The sequence below is a fragment of the Coregonus lavaretus genome (genome assembly GCF_964263955.1).
Source record: "Coregonus lavaretus genome assembly, chromosome: 32".
Classification (NCBI taxonomy): domain Eukaryota; kingdom Metazoa; phylum Chordata; class Actinopteri; order Salmoniformes; family Salmonidae; genus Coregonus; species Coregonus lavaretus.
Genome location: NC_140019.1, coordinates 20,105,081 through 20,122,607, shown reverse-complemented (window position 1 = coordinate 20,122,607; position 17,527 = coordinate 20,105,081). Strand labels below are relative to the sequence as shown.

The window sequence follows — 17,527 nt, the reverse complement described above, 5'->3', positions numbered from 1 at the left end:
TTTAAACATGGTCCTGTTTTATCAATTGCAGTGCTGATCAATGGACAACTCATTACCTCTGTCAAAATAATATGTAGCTTAATATTATGTTTGTACTTGTTTATTTTTGCAATAAAGATGGTTACACAACAATAATACACATTTACAATAGGCCTATATCTAAAAATACATACAGCCTAATGATTATATACATACATACATATCTCGGTATACATAATTTTAATAGGAGGACACTGTAAAATCCATTATCCCTCTGAAGAGTATGAATTAGGCTGTTTTAGAAGGTTTGAATCCTATGCCACCTGCCTACACATAGTTTGAAGTACAATACCAACATAGCTACTGTAGTAGGTCAAAGCTGTGTGCTAGAAAACCTTGTTGGAGCATGGGTGGAGTAGGCATTGTGGTGCTCATATGAATTCCCTTTATTTTTCGGCTTCAGACCAATGCCTACTTTTCACTTTAAATGTTTTTAATTTCCATGGTTTTTACACCAGAAGGTCATTTTCTGTTAGAGAAATTGCACCTGCTGATTTGGCCTAGTTTTTTGGCTTGCTTCTTACATGTTTCTGTGAACACATACACAGTCACAGTTCGATTACCAATGGCAGTTAGGATAGGTAAAATCTGATACACAAACAGGGACTATGTTGAGGTTTGAACAGGTCAGATAAAACCTAGACAATGATGGTCTCCCCATCAAACGACTGAGGCTGGCGTCTGGCAAAAGCATCTCCAGTTCATCTGTAGGAATACGCAGAGTGGAGGCAGAGTTCATCAGTGACACATGAATGAAAAGGGTGTAGCTATTACTGGACATTTGTGCTGTACTGGGTTATTAGTAATCACCTTATTGTGGATGTGTTGAGTGGATGTGTTGAGTGCCAGGTATCTCTGCATCTCATGCATATGTGAACACACACACACTGTAAGATTACCAATGGAAGTTAGGGATAGGGGATATCTGACACACAAACATATACTATGTTGAACTTTGAACAGGTCAGACTAAACCTACATAATTATTTTATCCCCATAAACGACCATTGGTGAGCAGGCAAGTAATGAGGATGGAGGTGAGGTCTTTGCCAGAGCACGATTGATGGACATTGCAGTGTAGATCAGTTCCTGGCCCCTCATCAAAAAGATTGGTCACACACACACATGTTGAAGAGGCCCCCCTTGCTGGTCTTCTATAAGGTGCATGTTCGGCTGCAAACTGGACATCTCTTGAACAACTGGTGGGGTTGACTGGGAGGGCCTGTGACAGGGTGATATAGTAGACAGCCAAGTGGTAAATTGCATTTTGTTCTTAAAAAATGACAAAGCTTTTTGCTAATACACCTACTAGTTTATCAAGCTGTGTATTTTCAAAAAAAATTATGTAATATATACTGTACAAAAATATAAATGCAACATGTAAAGTGTTGGTCCCATGTTTCATGAGCTGAAATAAAAGATCCCAGAAATGTTCCACACACACAAAAAGCGTTTTCCTCTAAAATGCTGTGCACACATTTGTTTACGTCACTGTTATTGAGCATTTCTCCTTTGACAAGATAATCCATCCACCTGACATCTGAAGCTGATTAAACAGCATGATCATTACACAGGTGCACCTTGTGCTGGGGACAATAAAAGGCCACCCTAAAATGTACCGTTTTGTCACACAACACAATGCCACAGATGTCTCAAGTTGTGAGGGAGTATGCAATTGGCATGCTGACTGCAGGAATGTCCACCATAGCTGTTGCCAGAGAATTTAATGTTAATTTCTCGACCATAATCCAATGTTGTTTTAGAGAATTTGGCAGAACGTCCAACCGGCCTCACAACCGCAGACCATGTGTAACCACGTCAGCCCAGGACCTCTACATATGGCTTCTTCGCCTGCGGGATCATCTGAGACCAGCCACCTGGACAGCTGATTAAACTGTGGGTTTGCACAACCAAAAAAGTTCTGCACAAACTGTCAGAAACTGTCTCAGGGAAGCTTGTCTGTGTGCTTGTCGTCCTCACCAGGGTCTTGACCTGACTGCAGTTTGGCATCATAACCGTCTTCAGTGGGCAAATGCTCACCTTCGATGGACACTGGCACGCTGGAGAAATGTGCTCTTCACGGATAAATCCCGGTTTCAACTGTGCAAGGCAAATGGCAGACAGAATTTATGGTGTTGTGTGGGCGAGCGAGCGGTTTGCTGATGTCAACATTGTGAACATAGTGCCCCATGATGGGTTATGGTATGGGCAGATACTACGGACAACGAAAACAATTGCATTTTATCGATGGCAATTTGAATGCACAGAGATACTGTGTCAAGATCCTGAGGCCCATTGTCATGCCATTAATCTGCCACCATCGCCTCATGTTTCACCATGATAATGCACGGCCCCATGTCGCAAGGATCTGTACAAATTCCTTTGGAAGCTGAAAATGTCCCAGGTCTTCCATGGCCTGCATACTCACCAGACATGTCACCCATTGAGCATGTTTGGGATGCTCTGGATCAACGTGTATGACAGCGTGTTTCAGTTCCTGCCATTACCCAGCAACTTCGCAAAGCCATTGAAGAGGAGTGGGACAACATTCCACAGGACACAATCAATAGCCTGATCAACTCTATGAGAAGGAGATGTGTCGCGCTGCATGAGGCAAATGGTGGTCACACCAGATATTGACTTGTTTTCTGATCAACGCCCCTACCTTTTTGGGGGGGGTATCTGTGACCAACAGATGCTTATCTGTATACACAGTAATGTAAAATCCGTAGATTAGGGCCTAATGAATTCATTTCAATTGACTGATTTCCTTATATGAACTGTAACTCAGTAAAACCAGATACATAACCAGAAGTCTATGGTCTAGCTACTGGTATACTCACCACCACTACACTGAGGACCAACAAACTCCAACCACCTATTCTGCATGATGGGGTCCTTTGGCAGTACATGCAAACCATAGTTGGTCAGTACGTATAGGGCTTTTCAGTCTCAAATGGCCATGATCCTTTGAATGCGTTGGGGGTGATGAAACAACGGAGCCACATTCAATGAAGGGAAGCGGAGGAGCATAATAAGAGCTAAGATGCTAATATTTGTGTAAACGTTACACAGTTGTGTTCTGTGAGTGTCCCTAAGTAGGCTGATACCCCATTTCATGGGTGCACAATCTATAGGTTAGGCTGTACAGTGCAATAGGAATGTCCAGCTGTTTTTTTTTTCTCAGCAATTTGAGTTGTGTCCTGTCTGTCAGTGAAATGTGGCAAGCGCTTACTGTAGCTTGGGCTATGGAGTAGCTAGCTAGCTAGTGTTGTTAAAGCCCATTGCATGCATAGTAAGGTAGCAGCATGACAATTTGCCCAACGTTTGGTGTTGGTTTTGAACTGAGGTACGTTAGCTAGCTAGCTTTGTTTTGTGAAAAAATGTAGGACTAGCATTTGGACGTGAATTATATATCTTTAGCTAGCTTCTGTGTCGAGGTCAGCTGTTGTTGTCATCTGGCTCTAGCTAGCTAGCTAGCTAATGGCTGAAGTTATTTGTGTAACAAACCTTCCATAAACAAATATAGCTAGCTACCTTTCTTTGCCTGTTCATTAGCTAGCTAGCATTCAGCTGACTTGTGTTAGCTAGCTAGCTAGCTACAGAGGCTAGCTGCTGGACTTTGGACAAACTAGCAAAAATAGACAAGATCCTGCAACTATGGAGAGGTAAATACACTGATTACTCCTTAGTCATATCTCAGTTTACTCACTTACTTATGGTGCTGCCTACTCCTTATGATTCTTTTTTCAATTATTTTGCTTTATCTGGGATGCACCACAGAGATAAAGAGTGCCTATCTATATAATGAATATGAACTGGGTGGTCAGAGATTATTAAAAATAAAAGCACTAAACCTCTCTCTAAAAGCTTCACTTATCCAAAAGTTTTACTTGAAGCCAAAATGGTTCTCAAGTAGATTACTAAGAAAAGCTCATCCCTTGTTTAAAAATGGCCTTTTTGCCTTTGTGCAGATTGCCATTTCTCATTCTCGATTAATTGAAATTGAAACCTTGTTCAAAGTATATCTCTTTTTTAAACAAGCAATGCAGCGCTGGTTACAATTTAAATTTCATCCCACAGAAAAGATTGACCAATTCCATGGCACAGGGTGTATGAGTTGAGATATAAAACGACGCAAGATTCAAGACTAAAATTATTGAACAGAATTCTTGCTACCAACAAAATGTTAAATATTTGGGGCACACAACCATCACAGTTCTGCATATGTTGTTGCGAGGATACAGAATCAATAGACCATTTGTTCTGGAATTGCCCTCAGGTATCCTGTTTCTGGTTCCAGGTTCAGGAATGGCTAAAAAAGCATAACATTAATCTAAAATTGACCCTAGAAATAGCATTGTTGGGAGATTTGGAGAGACCTGGTCTGTCAATTACTAATATATTAATACTCTTAGTAAAAGTATTTATCTTCAACTCGCAATCTGTGGATTCTATTCGATTAGATTCAAATTGTATGTTAAACATCACAGTATAGTTGAAAGATATGTGACACGTAGAAATCCGAAGAGGGTGGCCAGCAGAGATAGGTGGGATGGGCTGAGGGAAGCTGAGGGTTGGGATATGGAACTGGAGACAAGTGAGAGTGAAGTTGCTGGGCGGGGGGTAGAATGATGGTCAAAGATAAAAGTACAAAATAAAGTACAAAATGTTTAAAAAAATAAGTTTAACTGACACTAAAAAGGAACGTTGTTACGTTACATCCAATACCTGTTTGCCTGAGGTTGATGCCACGCAAGTGCTTTCGCCCCCACATTGTAACCAAAAAATCCTTCCTCATTAAAGAAATGGAGAACAGCTCAAATTCCGAATATCTGGTCACACGCTGAGCCTTCACTCCCTTGTTGTGGGGAGAACCGTTCACAGGCAATTAAAGTCTAAATAGATTGCACTGCAAAACAACAGTCCCCATTTAATTCCTGGATAATGACATTGCAGTTAAGTGGACCCATTCCTCTAGAGGTGTATTGCAGGAAAAACCTCATTAACTTTTTTTGTATTCCCTTAATTTTTTTCACAAGAATCCCGCCCTTATCTGCTGACTGATTAAAAGTGCACTGAGGGAAATTTTGTACACATAACACACAGAAAATCTCAGAGGGGACACCTCCCGAGATATGCAAATCATTCTATTGTACAGTGATGAGAGAGGAAGAATGAAGAAAAAAACATTGTGGCGTTTCACCAGACCTGGGTTCAAGTACTATTTGAAATCTTTCAAATAGATCTAGCGTTTGATTTATAACCTGCCTGGAGTGCCAGATAAGTGGGATTTGCAGTTTTGCGACTAGTCTATTGGTTCTATTGCAGCAGACAAGCTCAATTAAGTCTAGCTAAAGTTTTTCAAATTATTTCAAATAGTATTTGAACCCAGGTCTGCGTTTCATGTTAGATTATGGCCTGGAAGAAAGTCACACTTTATTTGGATAGTCCAGGTAGTCCCATGTAGTTGGTCATACTGTCAACACACTATCTGTTGATAAGCAACTGCTTACTAAGGTTAGGGTTGGGTTTAAAATACGGGTTAGGGTAAGGGTTAAGGGTAAGGGTTAAGTTTAGGGTTAGGATAAGGGTTGGGGCTAGGGTTAGGGTTAGTAGATAGTTAGTTGAAATGTTACTTATAGTCCATCTGTAGATGCTCTACCGACTATCCAAATAAAGTGTTACCTGGAAGAATGCTGGTGATCAAGTTCGTATTGTTTTATGGTATTAACTGGGGACAGCGGTGTCGGATTTAATTGGGGAAAGTATGGGGTTGCCGTATCAATGTAGCTTGGGTTTTTGCTTATTAAGTTAAAGCCCTTATGCATGTGATTCCATTGTTTTCTTACATGCACGTACTAGCATATTGACTAAACAGTACATGTATAGTCACTGGAGGTTGGTGGCAGTGGTTAGTATGCGTACGGTGTCCATATTGGGACAGCTACACGTCGGTGGTGGATGAAGTGTGTAATCTACTTAAGACATGAAGTGCTTTTAGACTCAACAAAATGTGCTGCTAGACAAATGCGTTCCATAATTTTTAATTTTTTTATTTCTCTAAAGCAACTTAAGTGGCTTAAACATGGATCAACAACACAAAGTACAAGTCACCATCTGTTGCACAATTCAAGTATCGGCAACTTTAACTACTGTAAGCAAATATTTTCAAGATTTGGCAGTGTGTTTTGCTTCGCAGGGTAACTAATTGCCAAGGGTTTTATGCGGCTATAAATAAAGGGATGTTGGGTGCTGATATGTTAGTTTTTTAGTTCCAGGGTGTGGAAGTGAAAGAATCTGATCCTAGTCTTCATTCTCAGAAGAGGTTCTTATCGGGAAGCCCTGGGGGCGCCAGTGTTTATCCTAGGGAAAAGATGACATCAGACGGAAGCAGAGCGAAGGATTATGGGGGCTTGTAGGACGTGCTCAGCTGCCACTCAAGAAAGCCGGGTTCAGAGGGGTGAATCTTAAGAGGAGTCTGCCAGGTGAAAGCGAACATAATTCACACAAAAAACACTGTGCAGTGGGTTTACCCATGAATTAACCATTGCGAGTATATACTCCCCTATCGCCAAAGCAAAAGGCAGCCAACCCAGCAGCACCTCCAGAGAACCATGACAACATGAAAGGTTTCACATTTTAATTGGCCAGACTTGAACAAGTGTCTAATTTATAAAGTAATGTACACATTCTTGATGCAAAAGATAAAAAGAGCGCTTAGTATGTTGTCCCTGCCCTCCTTTGTCCTCTTGCACCAAATATACCATGAATCAATCTTTAACAAAAGCGCTGAGGGGCGCAATCGTGTCCCTAAAAGTTGGAATTAAAATTCCCCTCATGAAACTAATTTAACTGGCAGGGGCACACATCATTAAATCTTTGTGTTTAGTTTCTTCTAATTAACAAATGAATGGAATCACGCTGGCTGCATTCTGTCACAGCTATAGCAATAAATAAAGACTGTTAAGGAAACTAAGGAGATTTTCTTTACTTTCTGCTTCTTGATATAACATTGAGTAATTCTGCACCCAGTGAGGACATCTCCTCATGTCAACTCACAGTAAGGCTTTGGCCAGTCTTTTTATTAGGCCTCACACTAATCCAGGCAATCTGTACATTCTGTAGCACTCAGACACTGAGGGAATTAGAAATGTCTGAATCCATGGTAAACAAGGTCATATGTGTAGTGTGCAGCACTATGGTAGCCTACATTCATTATCTTTTCTTCTATTCATAACTTAGTTGGCAATGAGTGCTTTTCAGTGAAATGGGTCAACAATATTGATAATTCCACATTTAAATTGGTCGTCATCTTTCTGAGTAAACAAGGTCACCATACGTCAGTACATGCACTAAGAGATGAGGTAAAAAGTGACATATCCAATGATCTTCTCTGTTAACTCAAGTAATTGGTCTGCTGCTCGATTTAAGTTCTGAGTTTATACATGTTAAGAGAAGGGATTAAGAGATTCTAGAACAAGGAGTGGATCCGGAATGAGTTACAGGCTGAATGTCTGTGACAATAAAACAAATGTTTTTTACTGAGTATAAACAATCCACAGTCTGTACTTTGTCCTGTTATGTATATACCAGTACACAATACGTCTGCTCTGTTTCTCCTGGTTAACCAGTCTGCTCTGTTTCCCCTGGGTAACAGTCTGCTCTGTTTCCCTGGTTAACCAGTCTTCTCTGTTTCCCCTGGTTAACCAGTCTTCTCTGTTTCCCCTGGGTAACCAGTCTGCTCTGTTTCTCATTGGTAACCAGTCTGCTCTGTTTCTCCTGGGTAACCAGTCCTATCTGTTTCCCCTGGGTAACCAGTCTTCTCTGTTTCCTCTGGTTAAACAGTCTTCTCTGTTTCCCATGGTTAACCAGTCTCCTCTGTTTCTCCTGGTTAACCAGTCTGCTCTGTTTCTCCTGGTTAACCAGTCTGCTCTGTTTCCCCTGGGTAACCAGTCTGCTCTGTTTCCCCTGGGTAACCAGTCTGCTCTGTTTCCCCTGGGTAACCAGTCTTCTCTGTTTCCCCTGGGTAACCAGTCTGCTCTGTTTCCCCTGGTTAATCAGTCTTCTCTGTTTCCCCTGGGTAACCAGTTTGCTCTGTTTCTCCTGGTTGACCAGTCTCCTCTTTTCCTCAATCCTTGACCCACTTGTTACAGTAAAGCATCCTTTACTGGCACTAAGACCGCACTCAACGAGCTGCCGCTTTCAAGGAGCGGGACACTAATCCGGACACTTATAAGAAATCCTGCTATGCCCTCAGACGAACCATCAAACAGGCAAAGTGTCAAAACAGGACTAAGATTGAATCATACTACACCGGCTCTGACGCTCGTCGTATGTGGCAGGGCTTGCAAACTATTACAGACTACAAAGGGAAACCTAAACGCGAGCTGCCCAGTGACACGAGCCTACCAGACGGGCTAAATGCTTTTATGCTCGCTTCGAGGCAAGCAACACTGAGGCATGCATGAGAGCACCAACTGTTCCGGACGACTATGTGATCACGCTGTCTGTAGCCGATGTGAGCTAGACCTTTAAACAGTTCAACATTCAGAAGGCCGCGGGGCCAGACAGATTATCAGGATGTGTACTCAGAGCATGCATGGACCAACTGACAAGTGTCTTCACTGACATTTTCAACCGCTCCCTGACTGAGTCTGTAATACCTACATGTTTCACTGTGCCCAAGAAAGAGAAGGTAAACTACCTAAATGACTACCGCCCCGTAGCACTCATGTCGGTAGCCATGAAGTGCTTTGAAAGGCTGGTCATGTCTCACATCAACACCATTATCCCGGAAAACCTAGACCCACTCCAATTTGCATACCGCCGCAACAGATCTACATATGACGCAATCTCAATCGCATTCCAAACTGCCCTTTCCCACCTGGACAAAAGGAACACCTATGTGAGAATGCTGTTCATTGACTACAGCTCAGCGTTCAACACCATAGTGCCCACAAAGCTCATCACTAAGCTAAGGACCCTGGGACTAAACACCTCCCTCTGCAACTAGATCCTGGACTTCCTGACGGGCTGCCCCCAGGTGGTAAGGGTAGGCAACAACACATCTGCCACGCTGATCCTCAACACGGGGGCCCCTCAGGGGTGCGTCCTTAGTCCCCTCCTGTACTCCCTAATCACCCAAGACTGTGTGGCCAAGCACGACTCCAACACCATCATTGAGTTTGCTGACGACACAACAGTGGTAGGCCTGATCAGCGACAATGATGAGAGAGCCTATAGGGAGGAGGTCAGAGACCTGGCCATGTGGTGCCAGGATAACAACCTCTCCCTCAACGTGATCAAGACAAAGGAGATGATCGTGGACTACAGGAAAAGGAGGGCCGAACATGCCCCCATTCACATCGACGGGGCTGTAGTGGATTGGGTCGAGAGTTTCAACTTCCTTGGTGTCCACATCACCAACAAACGATCATGGTCCAAACACACCAAGAAAGTCATGAAGAGGGCACGACAATGTCTTTTCCCCCTCAGGAGACTGAAAAGATTTGGCATGGGTCCCCAGATCCACAAAAAGTTATACAGCTGCACCATCGAGAGCATCCTGACCGGTTGCATCACCGACTGGTATGACAACTGCTCGGCATCCGACCTTAAGGCACTACAGAGGGTAGGGCGTACAGCCCAGTACATCACTTGGGCCAAGCTTCCTGCCATCCAGGACCTACACTATCGGTCAAAAGTTTTAGAAAACCTACTCATTCAAGGGTTTTTCTTTATTTGTACTATTTTTTACATTGTAGAATAATAGTGAAGACATCAAAACTATGAAATAACACATATGGAATCATGTAGTAACCAAAAAAGTGTTAAACAAAGCTGTCATCAAGGCAAAGGGTGGCTACTTTGAAGATTTATTTAACACTTTTTTGGTTACTACATGATTCCATATGTGTTATTTCATAGTTTTGATGTCTTCACTATTAAGAAAAACCCTTGAATGAGTACTTGTTCTAAAACTGTTGACCGGTAGTGTATATACAGAGGAAAGCCCAAAGAATTGTCAAAGACTCCAGTCACCCAAGTCATAGACTGTTCTCTCTGCTACCGCACGGCAAGCGGTACCGGAGCGCCAAGTCTAGGTCTAAAAGGCCCCCAAGCCATAAGACTGCTGAACAATTAATCAAATGGCCACCCAGACTATTTGCATTGACACCCACCTCCTTTTTTTACACTGCTGCTACCTGCTGTTTATTATCAATACATAGTCACTTTACCCCTACCTACATTTACAAATTAACTCGACTAACCTGTACCCCCACACATTGACTCGGTACCGGTAACCCCTGTATATGGCCTCATTATTGTTATCAGCCTCATCTTTTTTACTTTAGTTTATTTAGTAAATATTTTCTTAACAACATTGTTGGTTAAGGGCTTGTAAGTAAGCATTTCACCGTAAGGTCTACAGCTGTTTTATGCGGCGCATGTGACAAATACAAATTTATTTGATTTTGATTTGATTTAATAACTATAGCTTAATGCTTATCGGAGTGAAGTGCACCTACTCTGATTATTTTGACAATCAATGTTGTAATAGTAGTTCTTGTTAACCCAGGTTGTGTATGAGGTCAAAGTAGACAAGGGGATCTGAATAATCAATTATTTCCAGCGTGGTATCACTTAAGGAAGGGCCAATTTTACAATCAACAACCTACTTCACAGTCTCTCACAGGAATGGAGCTCATAGCTGTGTCCCTCTGCATGAGTGAACCAGAGATGTGTGTGTGTGTGTGTGTTCGCATGTGCGTGTGTGTGCCGTCACTGTTAATCACTTCCTCCACCTTTCAACACAGGGAGGGCAGCCAAAAGCCCCCTGCCAGGCTTCCTCACGGAGCTGCGCCACAGGGCTAGCCAGGCCTCATCAAGGAGGGGAGCCAGGGGGCCAGCCAGGCTTCATCAAGGAGGGGAGCCAGGGGGCCAGCCAGGCCTCATCAAGGAGGGGTGCCACGGGGCCAGTCAGGTGTCGTACGAGACACAGCGAGGACCCAAACTGATTTCAAAGGCCAGGGGACTTGCACGTTTACCTCGTCAAGCAAACGGCAGAGCAAAGAGCACACACAAAATGAAGTGGAAAGTAAAATAAAGCAGATGAAAGGGTTATGGCGTTGTGTGGGTCCCACGATAATGACACTCTCTCTCTCCCAGCTGCACCTTGCCAGTTTTCATATCCCCCTTATCCGAGACGGGCAGAGGCTGTAAAGGGGCCACCGACTAATACAATTCCTGGCACTGCTTTTGCTCCATGCTTCTCTCCTCACAATTATCTTCCCCGGGCAATCATTCCTCCCTCTACTGGCGGATGTAAGAGGCTCCTCTCTCCCCCCTTTAGATTGGGCTCCAAAGGCTCCCTGGTGACCCTGGTAGCCCGGCTATGTCGGCAATCAGCTCCTAGTATTACTTGCATTATCTGGCTGGTTGATGCAATCTCTTTCTTCAAGATTGCCCCAAAATGGCTGCAGGTATGACTTCAGGGACCTCGCACTGACTCTAGATTCGACTGGGAATTACAAGAAGGTGAAAGAAAAAACCTCAGCCAACAGTTGTGTCTAAGACGAATGGCTTTGGAAAATGGCTGCAGGCTTGGGAAATAGAGGGGGGTGTCTCTATGTGCAAGTGTGGGGAGCGATACAGAGAAAATAAATGAGCAGTGATGTTTTCTTTATCATATAGTTATTTATTGTCATTATCAAATGACAGCATACACACTGAGCAAGGTTTGGTTGGCACTAACGCAATTCTTTGAGTAAATGATCGGTCCTCAAAAACAATGCAAGTCTATGTGTATAAAACATTTACAGTACAATGAAATCCCACACTGTATTGCATAAATGCATTAACAATAATAGCAGAAAGTAATTTGCTGCCCTTGCATGACCATTGGTTGTGCTGGTTGGAATGGAGATCTGGGGAGGGAGAGGGCCCAGTGGGTTGACAATGGGGTTGAGGGGTGGGGGAGGTGCTGGAGGTCATTCCAGACTCTGGGCCCAGGTGATTGGCCCAATGGTGAGGGGGTTGAGGGAGACAGACTTGGCCACAGATCGGGATTTCCTCCTGGAACACACTGGAGAGCAGGAGGCGCTTCTGTGGTTCCACAGGCTGAGGCGGCAGTGTAGGAAGACGTAACGGTAGCCCCCATGCAGCAGCGCAGAGAAGCGAGCCTGGAGGGATGAGGCGCTTTCCTCGACTGTCACATGGGTACGATTGCTTGGACAGCTGTCCTGAATAATGTAGTATCGAAGGAGGTTGTCAGGGCTGGGGGATTCCGTGGTGTAGCAGTCGTCTAGAACTACCACAAAAAACTCTGGGTCTGACTCGTCCACGGACACGCCCACATGCAGGGTGGAACCTACAAGCAGAGTGACTGCCTGAACAGCTGGGTAAGGCTCTGTGTAGTTGGAGTTACGATACAGAAACATGGAGGCTCTGGCCTTGGCACCGACTGCGACAACTGCATTTTCAGTTGGTAGATGCGGTCTGATGGGCACATCCAGGCTGGTCTCTATTTCCAGAGGACAGATACAGGAGAAAGGAAAGCTAAGGGGAGAATTGTTTTGTGCATCTGCTGGATAAACTAATAAGCTGTTGGAGTAGACAGCATGGGTGCCATTTGTCTTCACTGTGTTTCCACAGTGTCCCTCCCTGCGCTCCACCTGGTACCACACCATGCCATTACGATCCTCGTGGGCGGAGCAGCGCCGGTCGGCCAGGTGAGCAGAGGTAGCGTTTATACCAGCACCCTCCAGATGAGCTCTGCTTAGACCCACCTGTAGGAGGTTGCGCCCACACACCAGCTCTGGAGCCTTCCTCTCACATCTCCAGTTGATCTTATCCTCACTCACACAAGTCTGATCGTTTCTACAGGTAGCACATACCATAGTGTTGACATCTGCACAGTAGGCAAAGCTGCAATATGTTGGACTGACAAACTTGTAGACGTAGTAGTTTCTATAGCAGGCTTTGACATGGATTGGGGTTTGTTTATATTGGCAGCAGTTATCATAGCTCCCACAGATACCCCGCTGAACCACTCCGTCTGACAGCTGGGGATGGGGATCTGTGAGCCACATCGGGCTACTGGTACCACATGTGTTCTTTTGCACACACCTCTCTGGCATCTGAACACTGGTGTCCCCCAGGAACATGCGATACCAGCCCTGAAAGTTGATATCCTTGTCGCAGTTCTCACTACCCCTGTAGTTGGTGGCACGCCAGGCCTCATTCAGCACGGAGTAGTGCTGGCAGGGGTCTGCACAGCGAGATGTTCCACCAATACTGATACAGTCCTGTCCCACTAGACACTCTGTGTCCCCACACACAAACTGGACAGAGTGGGGGTCCACGTTTGTGCTGGTGTGCTGGACTGAGCTGAGGTTATTTTCTGGAGGCACCAGGCAGTTGAAGGACCCAGGGGTGTTCTCACATACCTGAGGAGGGGCGCAGGGCTGGTCAGTAAGGGAACACTTGTCAACGTCCACACAGCCCAGTATAGAGAACCAGCGGTAACCTTGATGACAGCAGGAACCACTTTCGCAGATCTTGAGGTCATAACAGGTGATGCCGTTGCCGACAAATCCGTCTTGACAGGTGCAGGTGAAAGACTGTGTTGGAAAGGCATTGCCCCTCTCATGTTCTACAGGTGATTCCAGGCAGGTGGCTTGGTCGTGACACGTCTCACAGCTGGTGACAACCGTACCTGACCTATCACCAGTGCAGAGCCCCTGATGTCATCACTAAGAACCCCATCATTTAGATCAAAACAGCCTACACACCATTCATATGAAGTGTGTTCTGGCTTCTACCTGTGAACTTGAGAATTTATATTTTTCCAGAGACATCATGTGACTATCGATAAAATGCTTTTATATTGTGATTACGTGCATTGAGTTACTTATTGATCGCTATGAAAACTGATAACTCAAGTATAAATTAAAAACTCTTCATCTGAAAAATATGGCACCGCTTAATCTGCGTAATTCTTGTTCCATATAAAATACAACCTTGGAGGTTCTAAAGTTGTTGAACCGATAAGCTTTGACTTAATTTACAATTGTACAACTGACACTGACACATTTATTTGATTAGGATTTGATTGTGTCATTTTTCCATAATAGTCCACTGCAGAATGAGTCATGCAAAGTAAACTTCCCTAGTGAAAAGTAAACTTCCCTATTGCATAAACTTCCCTATTGCAACAACACACATCAAAAAACAGAAATGGCACAAACCAAAGATCAACATGAATGACCTTAACTTGAAATCGGAGTGAGTAGTGATGCTTTGTGGTTTTAAATATAATTTTTTCGCCATATTGAAAGTTGTCTTTCTGTTGCACCATGAGGATAAAAGTTGAAAAGCCACAGAATATTACAAGTAACATTTATAATTAAAGAATTAAAGAGTCACAATATTCTGAGTGAGAAACCATATCAAACCCACCAAACAGATCAGTATGTAAATAGACAATGTTCTAAGAGCTAGTTGTATTGCTATTCTGATGTCCTTGGGGAAATATAATGGCCTCCAGACGGTGCAAAAAACGTACTTGAAATTCATCATGTTAGATGTTGCTTCTTGGATGTTAATCTGACTTTAAGTATCCATTTAGCACGACAAAGGCAGAGCTGGCTATCACTATGCTTTTTGTAACACATTTCCACAACGCATGTAAAGAAAACATTATGACCCCATTATCTAGGCCTTGCAAACATTAGAACAGCTTGATCGTTTTTTTCTTCTTCACTAAGACCTCTGTTCAAAATATCTTTACAAATGAGGAGTGAGCCACTCGTATTAAAGGGAAATGTCACAGTTTTTCAACTTCACATTCATCATCTTCAGCACCACCCCAACATCAACATATGTGAAAATTGCACATTTCTAGGTTTTGTAGTAAAGAAGATAGAGGATAAGTGTTTCCAATGACATCATCAACCAATTAGTAGGCAATGCCTTCTCATAATTGGTTAAAATCACACGATGCACACCAATGATGTAATTGGAAACACTTATCTTCCTCTTATCTTTTTTATCACAAAACATAGAAATGCACCATTTTCATATATGTTGATGTTGGGGTGGTGCTGGAGATTATGAATATGAAGTTGAATTTTAAAGCCACTCACAAGATTAACATTCTCATTTCAAAGGAGGCCAGACATTGTGGTAGTGCTTTGTCTGCCCAGCCTGTTCTTCGTCGGCCTGTATTATTTATTACAGTTGGCTCAGAAGGTATTATCAGCGTTCATTCAGTGCAGAGCTTGCGCACATGACAGTTCATTTTCTGCATGATGTCACAAAAGTCGATACCATCTTGTAAAGACAAATACCAGATAACGCTGGCTAACTGATGCAATTTGGGGGAAGACCATTAATCATGTGTTTCTTGGAGGGGTGGGAGGAAGGGATGCCCGCCCAGCCAGGCTTCATGCATTAATAAAAGCCTGAGATGATCTTTGAATGGGTTCATTGCAGGTGGTGCCTTCATTAACCATAAAACACTTCAAATCTCATACAACCGGACAGTCTGTCTATCTAATTAGCTGGACTGGAGAAATGTTTTGCTGACCTGCCCTTTATTTGAGCATGATGTAGTTCCATGTGTATTGCTATGGTAACCTCAATTACTTGAGCATATTGTATAATAGTTAAGTGCCACACCTGTACAATGTTGTGCATTGCATGTGATACATGTTGAATTTTTGTTAACTCCTGGCTGCACTTTCTTTTTTTTTTGCTCAGCATTGAACTGAGAAGTGGTAGAACACAAAGCAGCCATCCCCTGCCCAGCAGGGAACTGAGAAGTGGTATAACACAAAGCAACCATCCCCTGCCCAGCTGGGAACTGAGAAGTGGTAGAACACAAAGCAGCCATCCCCTGCCCAGCAGGGAACTGAGAAGTGGTAGAACACAAAGCAGCCATCCCCGGCCCAGCAGGGAACTGAGAAGTGGTAGAACACAAAGCAGCCATCCCCTGCCCAGCTGGGAACTGAGAAGTGGTAGAACACAAAGCAGCCATCCCCTGCCCAGCAGGGAACTGAGAAGTGGTAGAACACACAGCAGCCATCCCCTGCCCAGCTGGGAACTGAGAAGTGGTAGAACACAAAGCAGCCATCCCCTGCCCAGCAGGGAACTGAGAAGGGATAGAACACACAGCAGCCATCCCCGGCCCAGCTGGGAACTGAGAAGTGGTAGAACACAAAGCAGCCATCCCCTGCCCAGCAGGGAACTGAGAAGTGGTAGAAATTCTAAAGACAACCATTAGTTTAGTAAATCGCCAGATTAGAGAAAAACAACATGCAACAGTCTTCCTAAAAGGGTTGATGCTTTAAGCTTCTTTATTTTAGTGGGTCACAATAGTTTTATTTCCTTGTGAAGTTAAGTGAGCTAAGCACAGATTGAAAGCTTGAGTGAGTCCGTTTTTTTTTCTACCTGACTTTGTCTGTTAAAATCCTGAGCTAACTGCATGCATATTAGGTGTGCATATTAGGACATCCTCGGTCTCAGACACCAACCATCGTACAAGTTACATACAACAACATGTTGGCAGGGAAGATACAAGGTCATAATGATGTGGATTTACCGCAATGCAGGTCTGATTCAATCGATTTGTTTAACTTATGCACGATACACTGTCCACAACAGGAATGTTTGATCATTTTATTGTAAGAATCCCATTCTAATGCTACAATAGCCCCGAGTTGATCACATGGGGGATATTATTATAATATTATAATATGCCACTTAGCAGACGCTTTTATCCAAAGCGACTTACAGTCATGCGTGCATAAATGTTTGTGTATGGAGATGAAATTATGTATTTAACGATAGGTTCACTCATTTATCATGGCAGGTGTCTGAAATAACTGCCTGTATAGACGAAGCCAGATAAATTATACTTTCTAAGTGGATTGCAGGGAACTGCCCAGCTGGGAGTGTAGCTCAGTTGGTAGAGCATGGTGCTTGCAACGCCAGGGTTGTGGGTTCGATTCCCACGGGGGACCAGTATGAAAAAATGTATGCACTCACTAACTGTAAGTTGCTCTGGATAAGAGCGTCTGCTAAATGACTAAAATGTAAAATGACACTACATAAAAATGGGTCCTGGGTTGAGATGCAACTGTATGATAGATCTAGAGCATTTCCTTATAATCATCAGGGTAGGTTCTAAAATAATATAATTACAGTTCTTCCAGACTCCAAACGAATGGCTTCAAGTTCACAACTTGGGGAGGCTATATCAGGACAATTTAGAGTTGTGAATTCAATGGTTCATTTGTAAAAATGTATTATGTGCCTAAAACATGCATGTTACTCATGAAGCTCTTACAGAATCTAAACCAGACAACACCATGAACTACTCTGAAGGCAAGGACATGGTAGTAAAAGTAGCATGGTACTAAACACATACTATATGCAGATATTAACTCGCAATGATACCGTTCAATATACAGTGAATCCCCAC

The 17,527-nt window shown here is 43.4% G+C and overlaps 1 protein-coding gene across 1 annotated transcript; it reads right to left on the bottom strand.

The window, feature by feature from the left end:
- Nucleotides 1-12,032: 12,032 nt before the first annotated feature.
- On the bottom strand, nucleotides 12,033-14,622 carry LOC311107221 (uromodulin-like; the record flags this gene model as incomplete). The annotated part of the gene is made up of 2 exons (XM_084149712.1): nucleotides 12,033-13,764; nucleotides 14,609-14,622. 2 exons carry the CDS (start codon nucleotides 14,620-14,622, stop codon nucleotides 12,033-12,035), a joined length of 1,746 nt encoding a protein of 581 aa, XP_084005838.1.
- Nucleotides 14,623-17,527: the final 2,905 nt, after the last annotated feature.